The sequence below is a fragment of the Myxine glutinosa genome, chromosome 6 (assembly GCF_964187855.1).
Source record: "Myxine glutinosa chromosome 6, kmMyxGlut1.1, whole genome shotgun sequence".
Classification (NCBI taxonomy): Eukaryota; Metazoa; Chordata; class Myxini; order Myxiniformes; family Myxinidae; genus Myxine; species Myxine glutinosa.
Genome location: NC_136266.1, coordinates 14,564,122 through 14,588,439, shown reverse-complemented (window position 1 = coordinate 14,588,439; position 24,318 = coordinate 14,564,122). Strand labels below are relative to the sequence as shown.

General features: G+C 48.2%; 1 protein-coding gene and 1 long non-coding RNA gene across 3 annotated transcripts in view; one reads left to right on the top strand and one right to left on the bottom strand.

Annotated features, from left to right (window-relative positions):
* Nucleotides 1-14,426, top strand: part of LOC137429604 (ras suppressor protein 1) — a 37,793-nt gene extending 23,367 nt beyond the window's left edge. Inside the window, exons 8-9 of one of the 2 annotated variants that reach the window (XR_013623766.1) lie at nt 4,032-4,184; nt 4,816-14,426. Coding sequence is in view for 1 of the 2 variants with exons in the window: in XM_078779624.1 (XP_078635750.1) it covers nt 4,816-4,918 (103 nt within the window). In the remaining variant the exon portion in view is untranslated. The remainder of the gene's footprint in view (nt 1-4,031; nt 4,185-4,815) is intronic. The other variant, XM_078779624.1, reaches the window with a different exon arrangement.
* The window catches only part of LOC137429605 (uncharacterized), a 36,554-nt gene extending 17,484 nt beyond the window's left edge, over nt 1-19,070 (bottom strand). The window contains exons 1-2 of the long non-coding RNA XR_013623767.1: nt 18,460-19,070; nt 17,821-17,944 (exon numbers count right to left, since the gene is read on the bottom strand). This is a non-coding gene — a long non-coding RNA (uncharacterized LOC137429605). The remainder of the gene's footprint in view (nt 1-17,820; nt 17,945-18,459) is intronic.
* Nucleotides 19,071-24,318: the final 5,248 nt, after the last annotated feature.

The window sequence follows — 24,318 nt, the reverse complement described above, 5'->3', positions numbered from 1 at the left end:
CTACTGAGTGCTGTTCTAGTTACTTTTGTTATTAGAAACAGCCTTGGAAAAACACCACAAGAACACTATCTTAACACGGATATGCACCTCGACACGCAATCCTTTTGGTGGGGAAAAACCCCTTGGGGTGGGGAGGAAGTGAAATCGCTACAACCTCCATCACCTGTCCCTTAGTCTCCCTGCCAAGTTTGGTTATGATTGGATAAGTAACGATCAAATGTATCATGGTTTAAAAAAATCAGACAGACAGACACTAAGTTTTTTTTATTTTTTTTATTTTTTTTTGTATACTGAATCGAGGCTCGTGAAAGAGCTAACATTTACTTCACATACAAATCAACCAGACAAACAAAATATATAAAAAGAGGGAGCGGAAGACAAGATGGGGAGAGAAGGGGAAGCACACAAACACAACATTTGAGAGCAGGGAGATGTGTGGAAGGGAGAGGGCTTGGGGGGAGGAGGCGTGGGAAGGGGGGGGGGGGGAGGAGGAGTATAAAACACAAGGACACCAAGGACTTCCAGGACAGAAGTTGGTATTTCAAAAAAGTGGAATTGGGGTGAAATTAGCGGGGGTAGAAAACATCAAGGTTTTGGATGGGGGAAGATAAGAGATGGTGGTGAACAGCTGTTTTAAAGACCTGGAGGGTGGAGTAGGATTGAAGAGAGTGAGGGAGTTTGTTCCAGAGGTGGGAGAAAAGAGGAATGAAGGAGTGAAGGTGAGCAGAGAGTCTTGATTTTGGCAGTTTGACCATAAGAGGGTTGCAGGCAGATCTTGTGTGACCTGTAGGAATATTTGCGGGACAGAGCCCAGAGAGAGCTGGGGGGGCAAGGCCAGAGAGGAGTCGGTAGAAGACGGAAAGACCACCAACCTGCCTGCGGTGAGTGAGTGAGAGGCCCTTGGAGTTAGCTTCATCGCGGGAGATTCCAATGATTCTGAATGCTTTGGTTTCAACAGCGTGAAGACGAGCTAGGTGTGAGGCAGGAGCACCAGCCCAGAGGGGAGAGCAGTATTCCATTGAGCTGCGGATGAAAGCCTTGTATGTGGTGAGGAGCTCAGGCGTGCCAAGGAAGGACTTCGCACGACGGAGGATGCCCAGTCGGCGACTGGCTTTGGAGGCCAGATTTGAAATGTGGTTTTCCCAGGAAAGATCATGGCAGATAGTGAGACCCAAACGCTTGAGTGACAGAACTTCTTGGAGAGGATTATTCAGAAAGTGGATGGGAGGGTTGTCCAGTCGGTCTTTTCGGAGAGACATCGTAAGAGTGTGACATTTGTCGGGATTGAAAGACATGTTCCACTTGTTTGCCCAGTCTGTGATATTGTCCAGGTCTGCAGAGAGTGAGGAGGCTGCAGACTGCTGATCTGAGGGATGAAGAATGGAGCGACAGAGAGTAGAGTCATCAGCAAAGAGATAGAGGATTTTCAAGAGAGTCAGAGAGATCATTGATGAAGACCAAAAAAGCACAGGGCCCAGAACACTGCCTTGTGGAACTCCAGTCTGAACAGGAAGAGGAGATGAGAGAAACCCATTCAGGGCCACACGTTGACTACGACTAGAGAGGAAGTCCGCCAGCCATGCGTGGAGATTTCCATGGATACCAAAAGAGGAGAGTTTGGTGAGCAGAGCGGGGTGCCAGACCGTATCGAAGGCACGTGATATGTCAAGGGAGACTGCTCTAATTTCCTGTTTGGCATTGAGGACCTCCATCCATTGTTGAGAAAGCAGAAGCAGCATGTCCAGAGTCGAGTGTCCAGGTCTGAAACCAAATTGATGATCAGAGATCAAGCCATTGGAGAAGAGGAAAGATTTCATATCTGAAGCAATGATTGATTCCATGACTTTGCTGATAATTGGGAGAAGGCTGATTGGTCTGTAGTTGCTGGGATCTGTTTTTGCACCTTTTTTGTGCAAAGCGGTGATGTTGGCAGATTTCCAAGCAGATGGAAGATGACCTTGAGCAAAAGAGAGGGTGAAGAGAACAGAGAGAGGGAGTGAAAGAGCGGAAGAACAGGATTTTAGGACCCGTGGGCTGATGCCGTCAGGTCCAGTTGCAGAAGCCGAGTCGAGGGTTGACAGAAACTTTTCCACCTTGTCTGGAGGAAAGGACACAGAGTCCAGGAGCAGCTGGGTACGACTGGGTACGGTGGGTACAGAGAGGGATGGGTTTGGGACACAAGATTTAGAGGCAAACACAGAGTTGAGGCATTCAGCTTTTTCACGTGGATGGAGGGGGAACAAACACCAGAAACAGATTTGACCAGACGCCACCAGGATTTGGAAGAGGGAGACAGATAAGAGAGTTCGGTCCTGAGAACGGAGAGATATTGTTTCCTGGCTCTCCTGAGCCTATTGCCTATTTAAGTATGATTATGCACTTATTCAGATTGTGTCGGGATTTACACAAGGCACCCATCATAAGGTGATGCGTAACCTGTTGCTGGCACTAGAAAATGTATAGTACAGAGGGGAGGTCAAACTGAACAATTGGTTTAAGTATTTCACAAATATTTCGCATAAAAAAATTATTTTATATCTGTCATGGTGTCGAGTTATGATTTTTTTTTATGGGTCATCCTATAGTTTGATTAAGGATATTGAAATTTTAAGTTGGTTGTCGTTAAAATCCATCGGCAATCAAGTTCGCTCGACCTATTGACTTCATCATACTAAAATACGCAATTTGACGTCTGTCTGTCTGTCTGATGATTTTTTGACCGCGATACATTCCGTCGTTACTTATCCAGTCTCAACCAAACTTGACAGGATGACGAAGGGTTACATAATGAAGGTTGTAGCGCATTCGTTTGCCAGGGGATTTTCACCCCGAGCGGGTTTTCCCCACCATTGCTGTAAATGGGGTTGCATGTTGAGGTGTATATCAATGTTAAATGAGCTTTATCGTGGCGTTTTTCCAAGGCCTCTTCTTATAACAAAACTAACGATAATAGCATAATATTAATGTTATTACAAAACAATATTAATACCAATAATAAATATCCCACCTTCCGAAGGGGTTTTTTCCGACTTGAACAAACGTCGAGTCAACGTTTATAAATAGCTTATCATGGCTTTTTCATGGGAGCAATGGCCTCTACCAGAAGTAAAAATATTATAAACCACAAACACATATGATTAGCTATTTAAACAGTCGCTAATGCTGTTTATAACACTAAATAAAGAAATTTGGAGGAATCCCGACACCCGTGAGGTAAGTTTTACTTACAGAACTGAGCGAAGATCTACTGTACTCTATATACCCCACAAAGGTTGGTTTATAACATAACCCTCCCTTCCTGCCTCTGACGTGGAGTTCTTCCGAGGCGTTTTTTGTCCCCCGTCGCACCGCGGAGCGAAAGGGGGACTATGGTCTTCCCCTCCGTCCGTGTGTCCGTCCGTCCGTGCGTGCGTGCGTAAGCGAAGGACCACATTCGAATTTGGTGTGTGGGTGCAACCCACGTCAAAATCCAAGATGGCCGCCGCCATGTATGTCTGATGCCATGTATGTCTGAACCTTGTGAGCTGAATATCTTGAAAAATAAGCGAAGTACCAACGTCTAATTTGGTGTGTGGGTGTATCTCGGCATAAGGAAGAACGCTGTTGAAAATTAGGTCTCCACGTCAAAATCCAATATGGCCGCCACCATATATATGTCTGAACCTTGTGAGCGAAATATCTTGAAAAATAAGCGAAGTACCAACTTCTAATCTGGTGTGTGGGTGTATCGAGGCATAAGGAAGAAGGCTATTGTAAATTGGGTCGCCACGTCAAAATCCAAGATGGCCGCCACCATATATATGTCTGAACCTTGTGAGCGAAATATCTTGAAAAATAAGCGAAGTACCAACTTCTAATCTGGTGTTTGGGTGTATCTAGGCACAAGGAAGAACGATATTGAAAATTGGGTCGCCATGTCAAAATCCAAGATGGCCACCGCCATGTATGTCTGAACCTTGTGAGCGGAATATCTTGAATAATAAGCGAAGTACCAACTTATAATCTGGTGTGTGGGTGTATCTACGCATAAGGGAGAACGCTATTGAACATTGGGTCGCCACGTCAAAAACCAAGATGGCCGCCTTGCGTCTTCCACTTTGTCAACTCGCATCACTTCACCGACGGGGGACCTAGGCGTAACGCTTGTTTGTGGTGTTTTTCCAAAGCCACTTCTCATTAAAAAGGTAATAACAACACTTATGATAATGGCATACCGTAATATTAATGATATAGTTTCAATGACCTGATCCAACATGTTATAATGTCATGCATGTTCTGATTCTTTCAATGACCTGATCCAACATGTTATAATGCCATGCATGGTCTGTCTGATCCTTTCAATGACCTGATCTAACATGTTATAATATGCATCTTCTGATCCTTTTAATGACCTGATCGAACATGTTATAATTTCATGCATGTTCTGCTTTCAATGACCCGGATATAACATGTGATAATGTCATGCATGTTCTGATCCTTTCAATGACCTGATCTAACATGTTATAATATGCATGTTCTGATCCTTTCAATGACCTGATCTAACGTGTTATAATGTCATGCATGTTCTGGTCCTTTCAATTACCTGATCTAACATGTTATAATATGCATGTTCTGATCCTTTCAATGACCTAATCTAACGTGTTATAATATCATGCATGTTCTGATCCTTTCAATGACATAGTCTAACATATTGGAAAAGTAATAATAATTGGAAATAATAAAAAGTATAATAACATGACTCCCCTTGCCGTTCCCATAGTGAGCGGGTGTACTCATCAATTAAAGCGAATTTTCTTTCCTTTCTTCATTCCACAGCTTGTACGGGCGGCACATGCAGGCGAACAACGCGCCCCCTCCCAAAACCAATGACAAGAGCAAAAAGATCAGCCGGAGACCTTTGGCTACCAGGAATAAGTGAACCACCTGCTCACGAGTAGTACACGGCGGCTGGAATTCCTGTCCAGTTTGGACCAGCATTGTTAAACGAGCTTTTTCAGCCACAGCGATTGCTTTTGCGAAGACGTGCCAAGAGTTACAAATACGGATTACAGTAGACTCTCTTTAAAAGTATTTGAGACAAATTCCAACATCACAAATTTAATTACTCATCTTATCAAAATGTGTTTTATAGGGAATCTCCTGTAATTGGTTGATATCAAGCTTCTGCCTTTACCTTCTACACTTTGCCTTCACTCAAATAAGGAGCAATAATCAGCTGGTAAAGAACTTATGTTTTTATTTTGGATAAGGTAGGTGGAACGGCTTTGGGCCTTGTCTTCTCACGGAAAGGTGAATTACATCATATGAAATATACAGTATATTTTTTTGTTTTTACACACAATGTAATACTGCTTTAATGCTGTTTAACACTTCAAATATATATTGGCAGTTAGTACGTGGAGATATATATATATATATATATATATATATATATATATATATATATATATATATATATATATATATATATATATATATATATTGTTGTGGATATGAGGACTGCATATATTTTTTTTTTATTGTGTGCTGTATGATTATTATTATTGTTGTTGTGCTGTGCCTCCTGCCTCCGGAGCTGTGTAAGATCAAAAGGGCGTCCCATAGTCCACAAGCATACACGTCAGCCAATCATAGGATATTCATGTTCGATAGTTATATCTTATTCTGTGTTTTAAGATAAGGCTGTGTCTCCCATTAATTGAAATACTCCATTGCACCAGTGAAAGAGAATAGATCCCCTTCCATTCCCATCCCCAAAAATCCCCATTTCCTTCACATCCCCCCTTTCGTGATTGCCGACCCTCGATTGCCATATTACATCCCCTCTCGTCATTGCTGAGCCTCGATTCCCAATCACCTCCCCTCCAATAACCACCATTGACCACGAGGCTCGGGTCGGAGAAGAAAGGCGTGTCGCACCTCGTCAGAGGGGAGGAGGGGCGCGCCGCCCGTCGTCATCCAGGGCGGAGCCCGAGGGTCGCGCGACCAACCAGGGCCGCGGTGAGTGACCCGGTAGGTGTGCCCTCGGAGTCGGCGGCTTGATTTCGCTGGAGGTGATAAAAGCGACTGTAAGGGACTGCTTTATCAGAGAGGCCTTGGAGATGAGCATGAGATGAGAAGAGAAGAGAAGAAGAAAGAGAGTTGCAAGGAGTTGGTCACAGTCGGTTGCCAGAGAGAGAAGTCGGTGGTGAGGAGTGAGAGAAGCAAGAAAGAGTTGAGGGTTGAGGGACCAGACGAGTGAGACAAGTCCTGGGAACGCAGCGGACGGAGGCCGCCGCAGCCGCGACACCCGACCGCCAAAGGGGGCCTGAACGGCGGTTCGGAGCAGGGCCGAGACGGAACGGCGGCTGCTGAACGCGCCGGTTGTGCTGCAAGACCCCCCCCCCTTGGACCTTTCCTCTCCCGCCAGCCATCCACCTTCTGCCATCCCTGGCATTCCCCGTGTGAGTCGTCTTTGTTTGTTCTGTCCTGGGTAATAAGTTAAGTCTGTAGATAAGCTAAATTTGCACTGTGTCACATGCGTCTTGTACTTGTAAATAAACTGAATTGCTTTTTGTTGCTTGTGTGTAAATAGTAGGAATAAATTTAGTAGTATTTCCAACCTGTTTGTCTTCATTTTCCTCTTTGCATTGCGTCGTTTTCGTCTTTTCCCTCATTGAGCAGCTGGGGTGCGATACGGCCAAAGTCTGGGTGAATCGGGTGAGTTTTGTTAGGTCGCGGTTCTAAACCACCGCTCGGTCTATAACATCTAACCGCGATCTATAACAATTGGTAGTCAGGAGGTGGGATTCGAACCTGGGACTAAATTTATTTAGCCCAAATTTTGGACACCAATTGTGTTAGTACTATAACAATTGGTGTCGGGGAGTGAGATCGACCCGGAGCGCGCTTCACGCGCTCAAAATTATAAAGTACGAAATTTGTTTTGTTTTAAAGGAAGAGCCCGAATTTTGAAATCGCGCCATGGCTGTCCAAGGCGACGGGATGCCGGTGGGAGAGATAGAGGGGTTAGAAGTAACCCAGGACTTCGGGGAAGAAAGGGAGGAGGAAAATGGCAATGTGGTTGCGGGAATTTCAGGTGCACAAAATGGCGCTCTAGCGCACGTGATTACAGCGGCGCCACATTTAGCCACGCCCATGGTCGCGGTAGGCGAACCGGAGATGCCAATGGATTTGAACCTTTTTTTTATACAAATGAAGGCCCTTATGGCCCAGAATAGTGAGCAATTGGGGGTAATGGGGAACCGGATGGATGCTCAGAGTGAGCAATTGGGGGTAATGGGGAACCAATTGGGGGTAATGGGGAACCGGATGGATGCTCAGGGTGAGCGATTGGAGGGCAAAATAGGGGTAATGAGGGACGAAGCGAGGGGTACCGTTGAGGGGTTAGACAATAATTTTAAGGAGTTAGACAAGAAATTTGAGGGGTTAGACAATGGGATAGAGGGGGTGAAAAATGGGTTAATGGGGTTAGAAAATAGGATGGAGGACAAATTGCGGGAAATAGGGGAACAATCCGCCCGGGAAATCGAACAGATGGGGAACCAGATGGAGGAAATACGACGAGGGGTGAGTGAGGAGGTCTCGGGGCTACGCGAGGAGGTAAAGCGAGGCGAAAAGCGTATAGAGAAAGAAGTGAGGAATAATACGGCTAAGTTACAAGGGGGAATAGAAGATCTGACGGAGGAGGTGGAGCAGCTGACAGAGGGACAAACTAAGTTAGTGGAGCAGGTTCAAAAGAACACTGCGGTACTAGGAGGGTTAAAGGCGACACAAAAAGAAATTAAAAACGAATTAATAGCGACGCAGAGGCAATGTCAGATGGTACAAGAGGAACTGACAATGAGGGTGGAGGAGGTGACAGAGATAATGGAGACAAAGGACCGGCAGGTGAGGATGCACATAGAGACGGTCACGGTGGCCTTAGAGGACGAACTTGAGGGGACGCACCGAGAAATAAAAGAGGTTAAACAAAAAGTAGAGGAAGTGGAAGAAGAGGTGAGTGAAATTAAGAAGAGACGGACAGAAACTAAGAGAGAAATAAAGGAGGAGATAGCGGAATATGTACAAGGTCTGTGTTCAAATCATGATGTGATGCTCACTAACCAAATAAAGAGTTTGCAGGTGGCAAAGGAGGGGCGGAGACGAAGTACGGAGGTGAGTGGCAATGTATATGATGTGAGGAAAGCTTCAGTCGGCTTGGGGATTGGTTTGGATCCGGGTGTTCGTGAGAGGCCGTTGGTGAAGTGTGCGACAGGTCTGGTGTGCGAAAAAAGAGGTGTGCGAGAATGTCCGACCATGGGGTGTGTGAGAAAAAAGTGCACGCCGAGGAGTGAGTGTGCCGTCAAGAGTGAGTTGGTCGAAGCGCGTGTGCGAGGGAGCACAGGGAAGCGCGGTGTGGTGAGTGTTACGGAGGAAGTAACGAAAAAGTGTGCGTGGGAGGACGCGCGAGAAAGGTGTGTAACGGACGGGTGCATGGGGAAAGCGCATGCTGTCAAGAGTAAGGGAGAATGCATGCCTGTGGTGAGTGTTACGGAGGAAGTAACGAAAAAGTGTGCGCGGGAGGACGCGCGAGAAAGGTGTGTAACGGACGGGTGCATGGGGAAAGCGCATGCTGTCAAGAGTAAGGGAGAATGCATGCCTGTGGTGAGTGTTACGGAGGAAGTAACGAAAAAGTGTGCGCGGGAGGATGCGCGAGAAAGGTGTGTAACGGACGGGTGCATGGGGAAAGCGCATGCTGTCAAGAGTAAGGGAGAATGCATGCCTGTGGTGAGTGTTACGGAGGAAGTAACGAAGAAGTGTGCGCGGGAGGACGCGCGAGAAAGGTGTGTAACGGACGGGTGCATGGGGAAAGCGCATGCTGTCAAGAGTAAGGGTGAGTGCGCGACCGAGAGTGGAGGTGAGAGTAGTGAGAGTGACAAGGAGAGTGAGCTGGTTGTGACAGGTGAGCGAGGATGTACGCCTGGGATGGAAGGATGCACACCTGGAATGGTAGAGCGTGTGTGGGAAGGCACATTTGAGTTGGTAGTGAGGCACGTGGTTGGGTGTGCGGGTGAGAGCACACCTGTGATCGTCACAAAGGAGGTGACCGAGAAAGGGGCGCGAAGCGGTGTATTGGTGAGGTGTGCGAGCAACGAATGTGTGCCAAAGTGTTCGGTGGTCAGGTGTGTGACCAAGTCGGTGAGCGGAGTGAGTGTACCGAGGTGTGAAAGAAAAGGTACGAGGAGAATGGGAACGGCTGCATGTATGAGCAAGAAAGAGGTAGCGTATGCATGTAAGCCTGCAGGTGAAGCGTCGACGGTAACCGGGTTAAAGGTTAGGTCGACTTTTAGCCGGATCGGGCCCTCGGTGCGTGCCGGGCTTCGCGTGCCGCGAGAACCAGCGGAGATCCGAGCCACGGCGGGTTCGAAAGGACCGCCGTGCGCGATCCACGCTGGGCCTCGCGTGGAGCGGCCGCGTCCGGGCTCCACAAGGCGGAGCGGGCAGCTCGATAGGAAGGGTCGTCATGGCGACCACTTTCTATTGAGACGTGCCGGCAGGTCGAGATCGGGACATTGGATGGCTCCACGCCGAAGTGGTGCATGGGATCTCGGCCCGGGTAAGCCTCCGTCCCTGCCCCGAATGCGGGACGTATCCAGCCGCTGGCACAAAACGACCCGCGTTCACTGCTCGGCTGTACGAAGCCGGGCTGTAGATGTGAATTGGCGCACCGAGAGGATGTAATAAGTAGACGGGTGATGGTGATAGTGATAGTGATTTAAAACGAAATTTAGAAAAGTGAATAGAATTGGCAGTAAATGGAAAATTTTTGAATTGTTGGATTTGGACGAGCGAAATTGGTAGTGAGAGACCCCCGATGTGGTGGGATGGCAAATCCACCATCCCTCACAAGGTGGGGGCAAAGGAGCACTAGATTATGGGGTGTATGGCAGTGAAAACTAGCCCGGGTGGGTTAGGATATGGTGTGTAGGGATCTAGCGAAGATGACCTTAGGTAACGTTAAGTTTAGTTCGTGACTGATACCTGTAGTGGGGACGCAGGTAGATTAGTGTGGTTGATAATGACGTGGGAGCGCAATAGTTTAAAGGGACGACTGGGAAGCGCAAGTTTCAGAGGGGAGAAGTTAGCTGAGATGATGCCGTGTGTGTGAGGATTGAACAGGTGAGGATGGAACAGGTGTGATTGCACAGGTGTGCAACTGAACAGGTGTGTGGAGCAGTGTATGAGGGAGTAGTGGTGATTGCGTGTTGTGTTGACCAAATGGTCCAGGAAGAGGAGGAGGGTGCAGGTGGCACCAGGTAGGATTGCACAGGTGTGCAACAACAGGTGAATGAAAGACAGGTGTATGGAATAAATGGTCTGGAGGATTGGAATGGATGGTCGTGGAGTGAGAATGGTGGAAATTGTGGAGTGGAGTGGATGGTGCGAAGGTGTGAATGGGGGAAGAGTGGACCCCCATCACGGATACCCGGGGCGGGTAGTGTAAGTGTTAGGTAGAGGGTACAGGTAAATTGTGGTTTGGATATTGGCATCTGTGGTGCGGGTGACAGAATGGTATGTGGATGGGTGCGTTGGTGTTGTGGAAATGGCTGGGCGTGTAGCCTGTTAGTGTGTGTAGTTGTTTGAGCACTCCACCACTGTGAGGATGTCGGCCAGGTGAGGCCGCCGGTGGGCTCTGGGAGCCGGTAGTAGTTGTTGTGGATGGGGCCCGAGGATCCGGAGGACGGACCCGGGTAGCCCAGTGCCAGAGGGCACCATGGGGTGACAGAGCCAGGAGAGGGGCTGCCCCCAGTTAGATAGGTTAGGGTGAGGAGCTAGGTAAGCTCGGGTGGCAACTACAGTGGTGGAGGTGTGCAGGTGGGTAGACCTGTTGGGAGAGCTACACGTCGCGGCCCAGAAATTGTGCGAGGGCACCGGGAGATGAATCGGGGGAGTGAGACCCCAAATTGAAAAGCACCACAGTTTGGCCAATGGGAATTGGTTTTTAGAACCCATAGTGTAAGAGGGCCAATGGTTTGGCCGGAGAAAGACCCCGGGTAGTGTAAAGTGTGTTAAAGTCATTTAGAGGATAGTTAGGATGAAGGATCTCCTCGCACCATCTGCACCCACTCACCGGAGGTGACAGGTAACTCCACACCATGCCATGTTTTATTATTTTTTATTGTGCAAATGTTTGGAATGTGAGACGCATCATGACGTGGGTGTGACATTGTGCTTTGATGTTCCATCTCTGCCTCCTTATGAGGATTGACGATGAATTGATGATGGCAAATTTTTGAAGTAGAGGGATTGTGGTGACGAATTTGGTATAGGGGAAATATGGGGAGGACGTGACAGTAGTGACGAATTGGTAATGTGTAGGTTTTGTACATATGGGGTAAGGGCAAGGGTGGGCTAGGTAACAGGGGGGTGACGTACGGTAGGGACGAGCTTTCTCACTTCGCCCTCCGTACGCATTTCGCCTTGCATTGCCTTTTTGATGTGTACCCTTGAGACCTTACCCCTCGCTCATCTGTCTTGTCCCCCCTTTTGTCTCCCACATGAGGACCTGAGCGCCGTTGGGCGCCGGGGGGAGCGTGCGTGGGTCGGCCATTGTGCGCCCGAAATTCCCAGAACCAGCTGTCTGCATCGATGCACCACATTATGGACCACATGTCAGTGGCCGAGCACCACTTATGGACCCCATGGGTTGGGGCAAGGCCCCTCTGCTGGAACCGGCCATGAGGGCCCGAAATCTTGCTGGCGGACCTTGGCCACAGGGCACCGATGCCCCACAGGTGAACCACACGTAGTCGGCCCTGTGGGCCATAAATAAAGATAAATAAAATGGACACGTTTGGGCAAGCTTTATTGCAAATAGGCCGCCAGTAAGCAAAGCAAATGAAAATGACAACAACTGGAAGAAATAATGATAACCAGCAGAGGGAGCCGAAGAGCAAGAGACACCTGCAGGGTTGGGTTTGTTGGTTTTATTTTATTCATTGAACAATGGGGACTGCACCGATTGGTGCTTGGGTGTGTATTGGTGCGTTTGTGGGTGCTTTAATGGTGCATTGATGCAGAGCAGACTGTCCTCCCCCCAGAAAGAACAATTACAGGTCCTGGGTTAGTTTTGTAAATAAAAGCAGAGTCATTGTAAATAATGCTCCCCACCGTCAGTGTATAGTTTGAAGACCATTCCGCAATTCGGTTAACTGTGGGCGTGTGTCTGTTAGGCAGGGTGCAATGGAGCAGCGGGACACATTTATTTATGTTTTAAAACTGTCGCACTCAGGGTCAGGTTAAAAGTAGAGGGAACTACACCTACGTGTCACGCTAAAGCTAAAAGTTGTAGGCCCGGGACGTGCCTAAGAGGAGGAGAGTGCAGTGTTGTGGATATGAGGACTGCATATATATTTTTTTTATTGTGTGCTGTATGATTATTATTATTGTTGTTGTGCTGTGCCTCCTGCCTCCGGAGCTGTGTAAGATCAAAAGGGCGTCCCATAGTCCACAAGCATACACGTCAGCCAATCATAGGATATTCATGTTCGATAGTTATATCTTATTCTGTGTTTTAAGATAAGGCTGTGTCTCCCATTAATTGAAATACTCCATTGCACCAGTGAAAGAGAATAGATCCCCTTCCATTCCCATCCCCAAAAATCCCCATTTCCTTCACATCCCCCCTTTCGTGATTGCCGACCCTCGATTGCCATATTACATCCCCTCTCGTCATTGCTGAGCCTCGATTCCCAATCACCTCCCCTCCAATAACCACCATTGACCACGAGGCTCGGGTCGGAGAAGAAAGGCGTGTCGCACCTCGTCAGAGGGGAGGAGGGGCGCGCCGCCCGTCGTCATCCAGGGCGGAGCCCGAGGGTCGCGCGACCAACCAGGGCCGCGGTGAGTGACCCGGTAGGTGTGCCCTCGGAGTCGGCGGCTTGATTTCGCTGGAGGTGATAAAAGCGACTCTAAGGGACTGCTTTATCAGAGAGGCCTTGGAGATGAGCATGAGATGAGAAGAGAAGAGAAGAAGAAAGAGAGTTGCAAGGAGTTGGTCACAGTCGGTTGCCAGAGAGAGAAGTCGGTGGTGAGGAGTGAGAGAAGCAAGAAAGAGTTGAGGGTTGAGGGACCAGACGAGTGAGACAAGTCCTGGGAACGCAGCGGACGGAGGCCGCCGCAGCCGCGACACCCGACCGCCAAAGGGGGCCTGAACGGCGGTTCGGAGCAGGGCCGAGACGGAACGGCGGCTGCTGAACGCGCCGGTTGTGCTGCAAGACCCCCCCCTTGGACCTTTCCTCTCCCGCCAGCCATCCACCTTCTGCCATCCCTGGCATTCCCCGTGTGAGTCGTCTTTGTTTGTTCTGTCCTGGGTAATAAGTTAAGTCTGTAGATAAGCTAAATTTGCACTGTGTCACATGCGTCTTGTACTTGTAAATAAACTGAATTGCTTTTTGTTGCTTGTGTGTAAATAGTAGGAATAAATTTAGTAGTATTTCCAACCTGTTTGTCTTCATTTTCCTCTTTGCATTGCGTCGTTTTCGTCTTTTCCCTCATTGAGCAGCTGGGGTGCGATACGGCCAAAGTCTGGGTGAATCGGGTGAGTTTTGTTAGGTCGCGGTTCTAAACCACCGCTCGGTCTATAACATCTAACCGCGATCTATAACAATATATTATAACATGAAGAGAAGAGATATACATATATCTTTTTTTATTTTTTATTTTATCTATCTATCTATCTATCTATCTATCTCTCTTCTCTTCTCTCTATATTATAAAAGAAAGTTTTTGTTTGTTTGTCTGCGCAACCTAATCTGAACGGTGAAAGATAGGAGGAAACCTCTAATACAAAAAATGTCGGAACGGGCCCCGGGAAGGTTTTTGGCGAGGTGGTGAGGCCGCTTCGGCCGGGCCGGGCCCATTTCGCAATTAAAAGCTGAGCTGAAATATAGCAGTCAATCTTCTATGGCCGCGAGTAAAAGCTGAATTATCGTAGTAAATTCATTCAAAAAGAACCAAAAATGTCGGGATGGGCCCCCGGAAGGTTATAGGCCAGATGGCGAGGCCGCGTCGGCCGAGCTGGGCCCATTTCACAATTAAAAGCTGAGCTGAATTATAGTAGTCATTCTTCTATGGCCGCGAGTAAATGCTGAATTATCGTAGTAAATTCATTCAAAAAGAATCAAAAATGTCGGGACGGGCCCCGGGAAGGTTATAGGCTCGGTGGCGGGGCCGGTCGAGGCTGCATCGGCCGGGCTGGGCCCTTTTTGCAATTAAAAGCTGAGCTGAATTATAGTAGTCAATCTTCTACGGCCGCGAGTAAAAGCTGAATTATAGTAGTAAATTCATTCAAAAATAACCCAGGCAATACCGGGTGCTTTCAGCTAGTATATGATATTTTAAGTGCTATTGGTTGAAAATAAACTTTCAACGTCAGTACTACACTTTGGTATCTTCGATGCTATACTTTTGTGATCATAATGGGAAGCAAATGATGCTCACTTTAAAGATAATGGCAGAAAGAATAACAAACACGGCAAATCAATTGAATACAAACTTGAGTGTCGACTTTCAACATGCGAACTATCGCAGACACCCTGGTCAAATTCCAAATTCCTGCCTTCACTTACTGTGCGAGAGTGTCAACCCATCCAGGATTGTAACCCTAGATAGAGAAAGTGCTTCGGCAGCATCAACACTCTGTATAGAGTATGTTGCATGATCTGACTCTCAACTGAACAAGCACTAAATATTCATGGCAGGCAGACCAGTCTTGCAAACTGATATTAGAGGCTGCTGATTAAGGATGAGTGATCAAGTGGGTAAAACAAGGATGTCGTACAAGTACAGAGGGGAGCTGTGTGGGATGGCTGGTTTTGCAGGGAAGCGTGGATGTGGTTTGCCCAAGAAAGATCGGAGATGAGTGTGACGTCCTAATGATTGATGGACTGAACCTCAAGTGGTTTGTCCAAGTGAGTATGAGATTTGCCAGGGTTGAAAGTGTGAGATGGGAGTGTTAGCCCAATGGTCCAATTGAGTGCAAGATTTCCCAAGGTTGAAAGACCTCTTCTAAGGGCTGGACCAGCTCCTGATTCTATCAAGGCCTGCGGAGAAGGAAGCAGCTGCTCCCCTCCCATCTGAAGCATCAGTGCTGCTATGAGAGATAGTGGAGTCGGCAGCAAAAACAAACAGACAAGGGTTTTGCAGATAATCAGGTCGTTGAGGAACAAAATTGGGCCCAATAAACTGCCTTGGAGCACTTCAGCCTCAATAGCAAGAGGATTCCATTAAGATAAGAGCCACAACCTGAGTAGGAAAATGGAGGAAGTCAACAAACCATGACAACAACAACAACATGCATTTTAAAGCCCATTTTCCCTACTAGAGCGGGGTTTAGCCTTGCGGTCCCAATGACAATCTTCTCCATTTTGCCCTATTTTCTGCATCTCTCCTTGTTAACCCCCTTGCCCGCATTTCTTCTTCCACCATGTTTAGCCAAATCTTTCTCGGTCTTCCCCGTCCTCTACTTCCTACTACATTTATTTCCATCACTCTTCTCAACCAGTCACTTTCATCCTTCCTCAACACATGACCAAACCATCTCAACCTGTTCCTCTTCACAGCATCAATCACAGGCTCTATTCCCATCATCTTTCGCAATTCATCATTTGTCTTCCTCTCTCTCAACGATACTCCGCACATCCGTCGAACCATTCGCATTTCCACCCTTTCCAACCTTCGTTGCTGCTCTACGTTCATTACCCATGTCTCGCTCCCATAAATCATAACACTTCTCACACATGCAGCATACACCTTTCCCTTCAGCTTCAACGACACTCCCCTCATCATCAGCACGCCACTCAGTTCCCGAAACTTCTTCCATGCATATCTCACTCCAACAACCGTTGCCGAGTCTGATCCACCTTCTCCATTCAGCATGTCTCTGAGATAGCAAAATGTTTTCACACCTTCCAGCTTCACGCCGTCTCCAAGATCCAACTCAACATTTCCTCCATCTGCAGCTCCCCCTGTGCACACCTTACATTTGAATAAAGCTGCCACACTGGTTAATGACCCTCTCAGACCACTACATTTTTGATGAACCCACTCAGCGCACATTGCACATTGAATGGAGTTCACTCCGACACCCTTCCTACACACAGCACAGGGCCACTTCCCAGTTCTTTCCACCTCACCACATGCTTTACCACTTGGCATCACCTTCGTCTTTCCGTTATTCACCTTCAGACCTTTTGTCTCCATACATTCCTTCCACTTGTTCATCTTTTCCTTCAGTCCATCCATACTTTCCGCAATCAACACCAGATCATCTGCATACACATCCCACGGTAAACCCTCCTTTACGTTCCGAGCCAGCACCTCCATCACAGCTACAAATAGTAGTGGACTTAGTACCGACCCCTGATGCACTCCCACCTTCACCTCAAACTCACCACTGTTCCCATCCTTCGTCCTTACAACTGTGCGTGCTCTTTTGTACATTGCCATCACTACTCTGATCAACCATTCCTCCACTCCTAACTTCCTCAATGCCCATGTCAATACTTTGCGTGGAACCCTATCGAATGATTTCTCCAGATCAACAAACCCAAGAAACAACTTCTTCCTCTTCTCCATGTACTTCTCCTGCAACTGCCTCACAATGAAAAGCACGTCTGTCGTTCCTCTTCCTGGCATAAATCCAAACTGCATTTCGTCGATCTTCACTTTCTTCCTTATCCTCCTCTCCAACACCCTTTCCAATACCTTCATTCCATGCTCCAATAACTTTATCGCTCGGTACGAGCCACACTCCAGAGGGTCACCTTTCCCCTTGTATAGAGGGACGGGGGTACTCAGTTCCCAATCCACTGGAATGCGGCCTTCTTTCACCACCTGATTACAGATCGCTGTCATTCTCTTCACACCCCAACTTCCTGCTGCCTTCAACATATCTCCCACAACTCCCGTCGACCCTCCCGCTTTTCTACCCTTCATTGCTTTTATCGCTTCCTCAACTTTCAGTTATCTTCTCTGCCGGTCCTAAAACTGGGTTACTCTCGATGTTGCCATCCCATTCATTCTCTGTATTCAACAGCATTTCCATATATCTTTTCATATATACCACAACAACTTCCTCATCTTTCACGTTTTCCATCAGCTTCTCTATCGCACACCAGAACTTGTCCTTCTCTTCATCGCTTCGACCAACCTGCGGAGCATATCCCGAGATGATGTTCACCAAGAGCTTTCCAATCATCATTTTCACCATCATCAACCTTTCACTCACTCTAGTCACACTCACCACACTGTCTACAAACTCCTCAGAAAACAGGACACCAACACCATTCACGCCCTCCAGGCACCCTTGCCACACAAACTTGTATTTCTGTCCCTGCCTACCCTTCACCATTCTCACACCACTTCCCTTACATCTTGTCTCTTGCACACAACATATGTCCACTCTTCTTCTGACCAATACTTCCACCACTTCTCCTGATCTCCCTGTCATTGTCCCTACATTCCATGTCCCAAACCTCAGAAACCGATCTCCACTTCGGGCTGTACCCTGCCCATATGTCGTTGTAATTGTCATGGTTTTACTTTTTGAGGCAATGTTTTTATGGCCGGATGCCCTTCTTGATGCCAACCCTCTTAGTCGTCTCTTAAGACACGCAGGGATACGGTGTACCTATTCTAATCCAGGGTACACACTGGGAAACGTTTAAAACATGGAAATTCTGGGGGGGGGGGGGGGGGGGGGGGTGGGGGGGGGGGAGGGCGGCGAGGGCGGCGTCAGTAACAAACCATGAGAGGAGATTATTTATGAGAGATTACCCTGGATGATCGTTTGTAGAGCAGGTTCTGCCACCAGACTGTCAAATGCTTGAGGTATTTTTGTAGTGATGGTCCCAGAGATTGAGTGCCTCCATCCATTGTTTGGAGAGCAGCATCAGCATGTCTTGGTAGGATGGAGGGACCGAGTCAAAAATCAAATGGATGTTTTCAGTTCAGGCCGTTGGAGAAATGAAAGGATTTGATGTGACCTGTGATGACAGAATCCATGATGTTGCTTATAATTGAAAAGAATGTAATAGGCCGATAGTTGAGGATATGTTTTGGTATCCTGGAGCATGAGCAGCCAGTTTCATCAAAAACGGTCCGCCAAGAACTCCACAGAACAGGATACCAGTCGCGTTGCAGTGCACAATGCGCTCATAACATCTGACGATGCACGTTTGCAAGTCCAGTGGTGCAAAGGGCACAGCCAATGATGGACGACCGAGCAGTGGCGAAATGTGATGTAGTCAGATGAATCATCCTTCACCAAGCTATCTATGTGCAGGGCATTCCTTGCTCCCATCCCATCAATAGTAAACGTAGACTGCCAAGCACAGCATTACCTAAACTCTGTCGTTCTCCAGCTTTTGACCTAATTAAGATGAATGAATAATTATATATAAGTTCAAAACACACCTGGTCACAAGTGTGCCTCAGTGACCAGGTCCTCAGGCGAGGCCCTCAGCATCATCCAGTTTCGGCCCTTCAAGCTCGATACGGTCAGCTAAGGTGGGCCAGCAGGGGCACATACGCCTTCACATGCAGCAGCTACACCTGGATGTGAACACACCTCCAGCCAGCAAGAACAGAGACTACAACAACAAAACTGCCTCCACTCCCAGAATCCACAGCCCCTCATCCACTCACTCACACCAAAAAACAACATAAAACATGCAATGAAGGGAGCGGGAGACAAGATGGGAAAGAGAGGGAAGGAAAAGCACAACAACAGTAGAGATCAGGGACATCGGGAGATCTGTGGAGGGAGGGGGGCTGGGGGAGGAGGGAGGGGTACACGGTATAAAGCAAATGAACACTACTAGGAATTTCAGGAAAGAAGTTGGGAATTGAAAGAGGTGGATTTGGGGTGAATTAGCGGGAGTAGAAAAGATCAAGGTTTTGGATGGGGGAAGATAAGAGATGGTGCTGAACAGCTGTTTTAAAGACCTGGAGGGAGGAGTGGGATTGAAGAGAGTGAGGGAGTTTGTTCCAGAGGCAGGAGAAAAGAGTAATGAAAGAGTGAAGGTGAGCAGAGAGTCTTGATTTTGGCAGTTTAACCATAAGAGTGTTGCAGGCAGATCTTGTGCGACCTGTAGGAATATTTGCGGGACAGAGCACAGAGAGAGCTGGAGGAGCAAGGCTGGAGAGGAGTCGGTAGAAGACAGAAAGACCACCAACCTGCCTGCGGTGAGTGAGTGAAAGGCCCTCGGAGTTAGCTTCATCGCGGGAGATTCCAATGATTCTGGAAGCTTTGGTTTCGACAGCGTGAAGCCGAGCTCGGTGAGAGGCAGGAGCACCAGCCCAGAGGGGAGAGCAGTATTCCATTGAGCCTGCGACTTGTTGTTGAGATATGTTGAGGAAAGCAATCTTTTTAATAACAGGCCGTAAACACTGAAATAAACTCGACTGGCACCCAGTGGAGAGCACACTTCCACCTGATCACTTTAAAAATTCGACTAGCCCGATCTGGATCTTCACCAAACCCGAATCGATTCTTCTTTGTCACACACAACCTGTCCGCCAAGTGTCATCCAAATCCGTTCACAACTTTTTGAGATATCTTGGACAGACAGACAGGGGTGAAAACATAACCTCCATCCACCTTTGGTGACGGAGGTAATAAATTTAGCAACAAATCACAACAACCTCAACATGCGATCGCGCCCAGGGGGAAACACCTAGGCGGTGTATGCACAAGGCCCGATCGAAGCCTGAAGACCAATGACGATCTGGTTTTAATATAACTTTTAATTATCCAAACGACAAACATGGGCGTCGAGGTTCCTCTGGATGAAAGAGGAGACGATGCAAAGTTTGATTATACTGGTGTCTGCACTGGTCCCTCCAGGGTGTGAATTATTATTATAAACGAAGAAACTGTCGTGTATGCAGTGCAAATATTCACCGTTGTATCCCTACACCGGGAGTCCGGGACCGGGTTGTATCCCTACGCCAGAGCTCGGATGGCGCTGCTGTGAATCGGGCCTTGATCGGCAGAGTGAATAAACGCGTACGACAATCGATCGTAGTTTGTCGAGATACTTTACATGGCGACGAGGATAAACATCTAGACCATGACTTCTTTCGGCCATATCGATGAATTCGACACTCATGAGGGGGATTTTGACACGTATTCTGAGCGGTTGTCTTTCTACTTCCAGGCGAACAACATCGCGACCGCAGCCCAGATGAAGGCCGTCTTCCTGTCCGTTTGCGGAGGTGAGACGTTCACACTCGTTAAAAACCTGATTCTGCCTCGGACAATCCAGGAGCTGACGTATGCAGAGCTCAACGCCGCTTTGAAGGATCATTGCAACCCATCTCCTTCAGTCATCCTGTGTCGGTTTAATTTTTACATGTGCAGACAGCAGCAAGGTCAGTCGATCGCAGACTTCATTGCACACCTCAAAAAACTGTCACATCTGTGTGAGTTTGGGGACACGATCGATGACATGCTTCGTGATTTGCTGGTGGTTGGCATGTCCGATGACCGCACTCGTAGACGCCTGCTTGCTGAGAGAAGACTGACGTTCCAAAATGCCAGAGACACCGCCATTTCCATGGAAAGTGCTGAACGCAACGCTACAAGCATCGGTGCCACTCGCTCGTCTGGTACCAGCCCTGCTGTGAATCGGTTGGATCATGTTCAGCCAAAACGTTGGAACAAGGCTCCTCGTCAGAAGCCAGTGCAGTCTCAAACCCACAACAACTGTTTTCGGTGCAACGGAAAGCACCCTCCGGAGACGTGTCGGTTCAAAGATGCCACCTGCCATTTCTGTTCGAAAACTGGCCATATTGCTCCATCTTGCATCACTCGCAAATCGAGAAAAGGAAAAGCTGCTGACAAGATTCATCAGTTTATCGGTTCGGAGGAACCCGAGCTTGACCAGGTGAGCTCTGTTTCCGACAACTCAGAATCGTATGACCTGCTTCATATTGATTCTCACCATAGGCAGGACCCTCTTCTTGCCAATGTTGTCGTCAACAATCGACCATTGCAAATGGAGGTCGACACTGGTGCGGCCGTCTCGCTCATCAGCCATGCTGTTTTCACAAACCTGTGGAGTGATGCTGACCGACCCCATCTGAAACCTACTACCTATGGACTCTCCACCTATACAGGTGAGAAGATTGTTCCCTGCGGTACATGTGACGTCACGGTGGGCTACGATAACCGTGAGTTTCACCTACCCCTGATCGTCATTCCTGGAAAGGGTCCTTCCTTACTCGGCAGGAACTGGTTGAGCATAATTCGACTGAAGTGGGAAAGCATTCATCAACTCCGGGCAGCCAACGTTTCTCCTACCGCAGCATACACACTCAAAAATGTGCTGGATACGTACCCGGATGTCTTCAAGGATGAGCTTGGAACCTTGAAAGGACATACGGCTAAACTCAGGGTTGACCGGGATGCCAATCCTATATTTTGCAGGGCTCGCCCAGTCCCTTTCGCCCTGCGTGAGCGGATTGACAAGGAACTGGATCATCTTGAAAATCTGGGGATCATCGAGCAAATCCAGTATGCCGAATGGGCGGCGCCCATCGTTCCGGTCATAAAATCGGACCAGTCCATCCGCATATGTAGAGATTATAAAATGACCGTGAACAGGTGTTCTTCATTGGATAAATATCCAATCCCGAGGATCGAAGACCTCTATGCTCGTCTCACGGGAGGCAAGACTTTTACGAAACTCGATCTCAAATCCGCCTATCTACAGCTCTGCTTGGACGAGAATTCGAAACAGTATCTTACCATCAACACGCTTCGTGGGTTGCACAGCCATGTCGCACCAACTAACGTTCCGAACAATTACTAACCAGCCATGTCCCACCAACCAGCTTTCCGAACAATCACTAACCAGCCATGTCCCACCAACCAGCTTTCCGAACAATCACTAACCAGCCATGTCGCACCAACTAACGTTCCGAACAATCACTTCCCAGCCATGTCCCACCAACCAACGTTCCGAACAATCACTAACCAGCCATGTCGCACCAACTAACGTTCCGAACAATTACTAACCAGCCATGTCCCACCAACCAACGTTCCGAACAATCACTAATCAGCCATGTCGCACCAACCAACGTTCCGAACAATCACTAACCAGCCATGTCCCACCAACCAACGTTCCGAACAATCACTAACTAGCCATGTCGCACCAACTAACGTTCCGAACAATCACTAACCAGCCATGTCGCACCAACTAACGTTCCGAACAATTACTAACCAGCCATGTCCCACCAACCAACGTCCCGAACAATCACTAACCAGCCATGTCCCACCAACCAACGTTCCGAACAATCACTAACCAGCCATGTAGCACCAACTAACGTTCCGAACAATTACTAACCAGCCATGTCCCACCAACCAACGTTCTGAACAATCACTAACCAGCCATGTCCCACCAACCAACGTTCCGAACAATCACTAACCAGCCATGTCGCACCAAATAACGTTCCGAACAATTACTAATCAGCCATGTCCCACCAACCAACGTTCCGAACAATCACTAACCAGCCATGTCGCACCAACTAACGTTCCGAACAATTATTAACCAGCCATGTCTCACCAACCAACGTTCCGAACAATCACTAACCAGCCATGTCGCACCAACTAACGTTCCGAACAATCACTAACCAGCCATGTCGCACCAACCAACGTTCCGAACAATCATTAACCAGCCATGTCGCACCAACTAACGTTCCGAACAATCACTAACCAGCCATGTCCCACCAACCAACGTTCCGAACAATCATTAACCAGCCATGTCCCACCAACCAACGTTCCGAACAATCACTAACCAGCCATGTCCCACCAACCAACGTTCCGAACAATCACTAACTAGCCATGTCCCACCAACCAACGTTCCGAACAATCACTAACCAGCCATGTCCCACCAACCAACGTTCCGAACAATCACTAACCAGCCATGTCGCACCAACCAACGTTCCGAACAATCACTAACCAGCCATGTCCCACCAACCAATGTTCCGAACAATCACTAACCAGCCATGTCCCACCAACCAACGTTCCAAACAATCACTAACCAGCCATGTCCCACCAACCAACGTTCCGAACAATCACTAACCAGCCATGTCCCACAAACCAACGTTCCGAACAATCACGAACCAGCCATGTCGCACCAACCAACGTTCCGAACAATCACTAACCAGCCATGTCCCACCAACCAACGTTCCGAACAATCACTAACCAGCCATGTCCCACCAACCAACGTTCCGAACAATCACTAACCAGCCATGTCCCACCAACCAACGTTCCGAACAATCACTAACCAGCCATGTCCCACCAACCAACGTTCCGAACAATCACTAACCAGCCATGTCCCACCAACCAACGTTTCGAACAATCACTAACCAGCCATGTCCCACCAACCGACGTTCCGAACAATCACTAACCAGCCATGTCCCACCAACCAACGTTCCGAACAATCACTAACCAGCCATGTCGCACCAACTAACGTTCCGAACAATCACTAACCAGCCATGTCGCACCAACCAACGTTCCGAACAATCATTAACCAGCCATGTCGCACCAATTAACGCTCCGAACAATCACTAACCAGCCATGTCCCACCAACCAACGTTCCGAACAATCACTAACCAGCCATGTCCCACCAACCAACGTTCCGAACAATCACTAACCAGCCATGACCCACCAACCAACGTTCCGAACAATCATTAACCAGCCATGTCGCACCAACTAACGTTCCGAACAATCACTAACCAGCCATGTCCCACCAACCAACGTTCCGAACAATCACTAACCAGCCATGTCCCACCATAAAACGTTCCGAACAATCACTAACCAGCCATGTCGCACCAACCAACGTTCCGAACAATCACTAACCAGCCATGTCCCACCAACCAACGTTCCGAACAATCACTAACCAGCCATGTCGCACCAACCAACGTTCCGAACAATCATTAACCAGCCATGTCGCACCAACCAACGTTCCGAACAATCACTAACCAGCCATGCCCCACCAACCAACGTTCCGAACAATCATTAACCAGCCATGTCCCACCAACCAACGTTCCGAACAATCACTAACCAGCCATGTCCCACCAACCAACGTTCCGAACAATCACTAACCAGCCATGTCCCACCAACCAACGTTCCGAACAATCACTAACCAGCCATGTCCCACCAACCAACGTTCCGAACAATCACTAACCAGCCATGTCCGACCAACCAACGTTCCGAACAATCACTCACCAGCCATGTCTAACCAACCAACGTTCCGAACAATTACT